Below are 3787 nucleotides of genomic sequence, written 5' to 3'. Positions count from 1 at the left end.
AGTAACTGTCTGTATGTACTTCACGTTTAAACCGCTAACCCGATATGGGTGAAATTTGGGAGAGGTTTTGAGACTTGAGAAAAGACAGAGGTTTTGTTCTATTAATAATACTAGCTGTGACCCGCGGTTGAAACCGCGTAAGTCCGTATCCCGTAGGAATATCGGTATAAAAAGTGCCTATGTGTTATTTCAGTTGTCTAGCTTTCTGCGTACCAAATTTCTTTGCAATCGGTTCAGTAGTTTTTGTGTGAAAGAGTAACAAACAGACCTTGCATAATTCTTTCCTACGAAGTAGTTCTCTATCTCGGATTACAAAATGGGACCAAAATATGACAATTTCCTATCAAACACAAAATCACATGAAGTGGCTAAAAACCTACGGAGTTATCGGGCAACAAAGTCGAAAAAAAGGGTTATAAAACATAAATAAAATCAACACATACGGGAAAGCAGAACAGACATATATTAGCAACAGGAAAAGCGAAATAATGTACAAATATATTTAAGGATTCTAGAAACGTCGCGAATGTAATAAATTTCAATCATCCATGTAAATTTAGATCAATTCAGATTATTACAGATAAATCCAGAAAAATCCAGTTTATTCCAGATCAATCTATATAATTCCAGTTTAACGCAGGCCTCTCACAAGCGATAGGTCTTCTTACTCCGTACATCAGTAGCCGGCTTTGACAGCGCCTTCTTCTCAATGATTCTAATCATGTCTATCAGGTTCGTGATTTCGATCGCCTTATTCGCAATCTGCTCGTACGCGTTAATGTGCTCCATTGGTTTCCACTCGTGGTAGAGGCGTTTTAATGTCAGCGAGATGTCTGTCATGATATTGTATTTGTCTGTTATGTCTCCAATGATGAAACCTGGGAAGTAAAGAATATAGGGTGATCAGTTGTTTCAGTGACTTTCAAATTACGGGATTAATATTTGAACGGACTGAAACTCAAACTCAATCATTTAATTATTCAATTAGTCTTCTAAAAGCACAGTTTAAACACACGGAAAAGCAGTTTATGCAAAGAAGAGCCGACAAGAAACTCAGTAGTTGCTCTTTCCATAATGTGAATTTTGCATTTTAGTAAATAGGTAATATGAATCTATACTAATATTAAAAAGAGTTTGTTTGAACGCACTTATCTCAAGAACTGCTGGTCCGATTTGGAAAATTTTTTCATTGTCAGATAGCCTATTTATTAAGGAAGTACATATATGTACCACGGGCGAAGCCGGGGCGGACCGCTAGTGCATAATATTGTTCCGAACATTAACAAAAACAAACCCATATCAAACGCTGAAGAATTGATATAATGCCCTCTTATCAACTCTGCCCTTCTCACTTTCAAGTCACTATCTCTTACTGTCTCATACATGAGCCGGAATAACTTCATCTTCATATTAGAATCTTCCGACTTCGGTTTCTCTGAACCTTGACGCAAATATTGAAGACCTACTCTTCTATTTTCAAGGTTATCCCTTAGAATCTTTAGTTTCGATGGCCAGGATAGGTCCTTGATGATACGGTTTTTCGGTGGTGATAGGTTTGGTAGGTATGCGTGGAGATCTGAAATAATGAGAGCTATTCAAGTCTTATTTTATAGTGTTTTGTTTCCTTTCCTTGTTATTTTTACCGTTAAATCGAGTTTTTCGTTACAACGCGTTTTCGCTAATTAGAACTGTACCTAAACGCTTAGGGATTTCATACGCAAAAACTTTAATTAACTTAGGTCAAATTAAATGCTAGCACAACAGTAACCATATTAAAATAAAATCGCCTGAAAGCAGTAAGTACTCAACGTGTGGAAAAATATCAGAGCCTATGTTGGTCGTGTGTATAATTATGTTAGGAATAAGTTTCACAATGTCTTCATTAAGCTGGGTATAGTCACACCAAATACACGCTGACGTAGTAGATGATTTCATAAGAGTTCCCACGACCTTGGCGAATAGCGCGGGAAGACGGGACACAGTGGAGTTTAGTCGGTAGGTCCATTGCCTCTCTAGGCAATGGGAGGCCGACATAACCCACAGCCTTTCCCCGGGCTGTGGGTATGTATAATGCATGAGCATTCTCCACTTAAAAAAAAAAAAAACAAAAAAAACTGGCACGCTGACCGTCAGTGTTGACAACTGAAACGTATGAACCTGTACGTATGAACCTCTACCTCCTATAGAAGCTGTCAGCAACAAAGGTCAGTGTAACACTAAAACCAGCCGAAAAATAATCTCGCACATGAGTTGACAAAGTGCAGACAAGATAAATTGATAAAAGAAAATTACAATTCTTCGAAAAATTATCATTTATTTCATGATCACCAGTAATAATCAATTTCCCATCCATATTCGATCGGCCACCACCACCTGGTAGACCTTTTCGGCTTACCAATTCCCAACAGTTTTTCATATACATATTCTTTATCTCTCTTCCTAGTTTTTTTAGGTTTCGGCGGTCTGTACGACGTTGATTTGCGTTTCTTCCCAGACCCAGTGCTCCTCCAACCTTCGCTGGTTGTCTCGACATAGTCGTTTATCTCCTTTCTCTCTTGCACATGAAACTTCCTCTCAATTTCGTGGAACATACCGTACAAGTGATCTATTTCCCAGTAATGGTGTTCTATTTCCTCCAGGTACATGATCAGCTCCATTGTGTACAGGCGTTTCTTCATGTAATGGCTCACGTTGTACTTGTCTACCATCCGTCTGTACTTCTCCTGGATTACGCAAGCCACGAAGCCGGCTTCGAAGGGCGCTGAATGCCTGATCTTCTTCCTGATGTAGGCAACAGCTGCTATGCGTCTGTTGGTGTCCTTTATGATGTCATCTGTTGTGTTGAATAGCATCTTCGCTGACACGAGTTCTCTTCGCGCCATCTTTTTTAATTGCGATGGATATCTTTGGGGGAGACCTGCAACAGTTTGCTGGTTTTATCCTGCTTCCTTTCAATATTTTTATTAGTTCCGTAAAGATCACATGAGTAAATTGAGAAGAATTGAAACCCACTCTGGGATCTCCTGCGCTTTGGGTCTCCATCTCTTTGGCCGTTAATTTAAATAACATTTCCTTAATATTAAATTACATTTCCTTAATATTATCTTGAGATATTACAATTTTGACAGAGAGATATCAAAAGTTTGACATCATCTTCTTCTTCTTTTTCTGTCTAAGCTATCTTCTCCCATTCTTCTTTCTTCGTTCTTCTTCGAATAGAGAATCTCTTGGGAGCTAGGATTTTAATCTTACAGCACCAGCCTATGGTTACCGGTAGCAGCTGTCTACAATATTTTATTACCAGAGCAGTGACCCCGACCGACCAGCTAAATTAGTTTTTTGTTAATATGGTAGGTGAAAGGGTTTATGTAATATTATAAACGCGAAGGTCTGAAAGTGTGAATGGATGTTTGTTACTCTTTCACGCGAAAACAGCGTATCGAATCTATATGAAATTTGGTACAGAGATAGATTATAGTCTGGATTTGCACATATCTTAAACACACATTGATATGATTTACAATTCAAAATCAATTAGATTTATCGAAATATCCATCCGCCCCTTGTCCCCACATGGGGTATGGGGCAGATGGATATTTCCTTTTTTATTATTCGATTTCTTCACGAGAGAGATGTTACTGTCCTATTAATAATATAAGCGAGAATGTTTGTATGATTGTTCGTTACTCTTTCACACGAAAACCATTGAACGGATTTTGATGATACTCGGAAGTGATTCAGTTTACGCATCATAAGAAGACATGAGCTATAGAAATACTAGCTTAGC

At 38.3% G+C, this 3787-nt stretch overlaps 1 protein-coding gene across 1 annotated transcript; it reads right to left on the bottom strand.

Annotated features, from left to right (window-relative positions):
- Positions 1-527: 527 nt before the first annotated feature.
- Positions 528-2882, bottom strand: LOC119838479. Its single transcript, XM_038364426.1, has 3 exons — positions 2396-2882; positions 1295-1576; positions 528-878 (listed from the first exon to the last, which is right to left on the bottom strand). The coding sequence occupies exons 1-3, from the start codon at positions 2880-2882 to the stop codon at positions 646-648; spliced, it is 1002 nt and encodes a 333-aa protein (XP_038220354.1). The 3' UTR covers positions 528-645.
- Between the last annotated feature and the right edge of the window lie 905 nt (positions 2883-3787).

Source organism: Zerene cesonia, unplaced genomic scaffold (assembly GCF_012273895.1).
Source record: "Zerene cesonia ecotype Mississippi unplaced genomic scaffold, Zerene_cesonia_1.1 Zces_u003, whole genome shotgun sequence".
Classification (NCBI taxonomy): domain Eukaryota; kingdom Metazoa; phylum Arthropoda; class Insecta; order Lepidoptera; family Pieridae; genus Zerene; species Zerene cesonia.
The sequence above is the reverse complement of the archived record's forward strand: the minus strand, read 5'-3'. Positions and strand labels throughout refer to the sequence as shown.

Excerpts from the sequence above, each read along its gene's own strand:
- LOC119838479 (XM_038364426.1), bottom strand. The coding sequence starts at position 2,882 with ATGGCGCGAAGAGAACTCGTGTCAGCGAAGATGCTATTCAACACAACA. Across the intron at positions 1,577-2,395 it reads TGAAAAACTGTTGGGAATTG|ATCTCCACGCATACCTACCA; the intron begins GTAAGCCGAAAA and ends TCATTATTTCAG. Across the intron at positions 879-1,294 it reads TTCTTCAGCGTTTGATATGG|GTTTCATCATTGGAGACATA; the intron begins GTTTGTTTTTGT and ends TTTACTTCCCAG.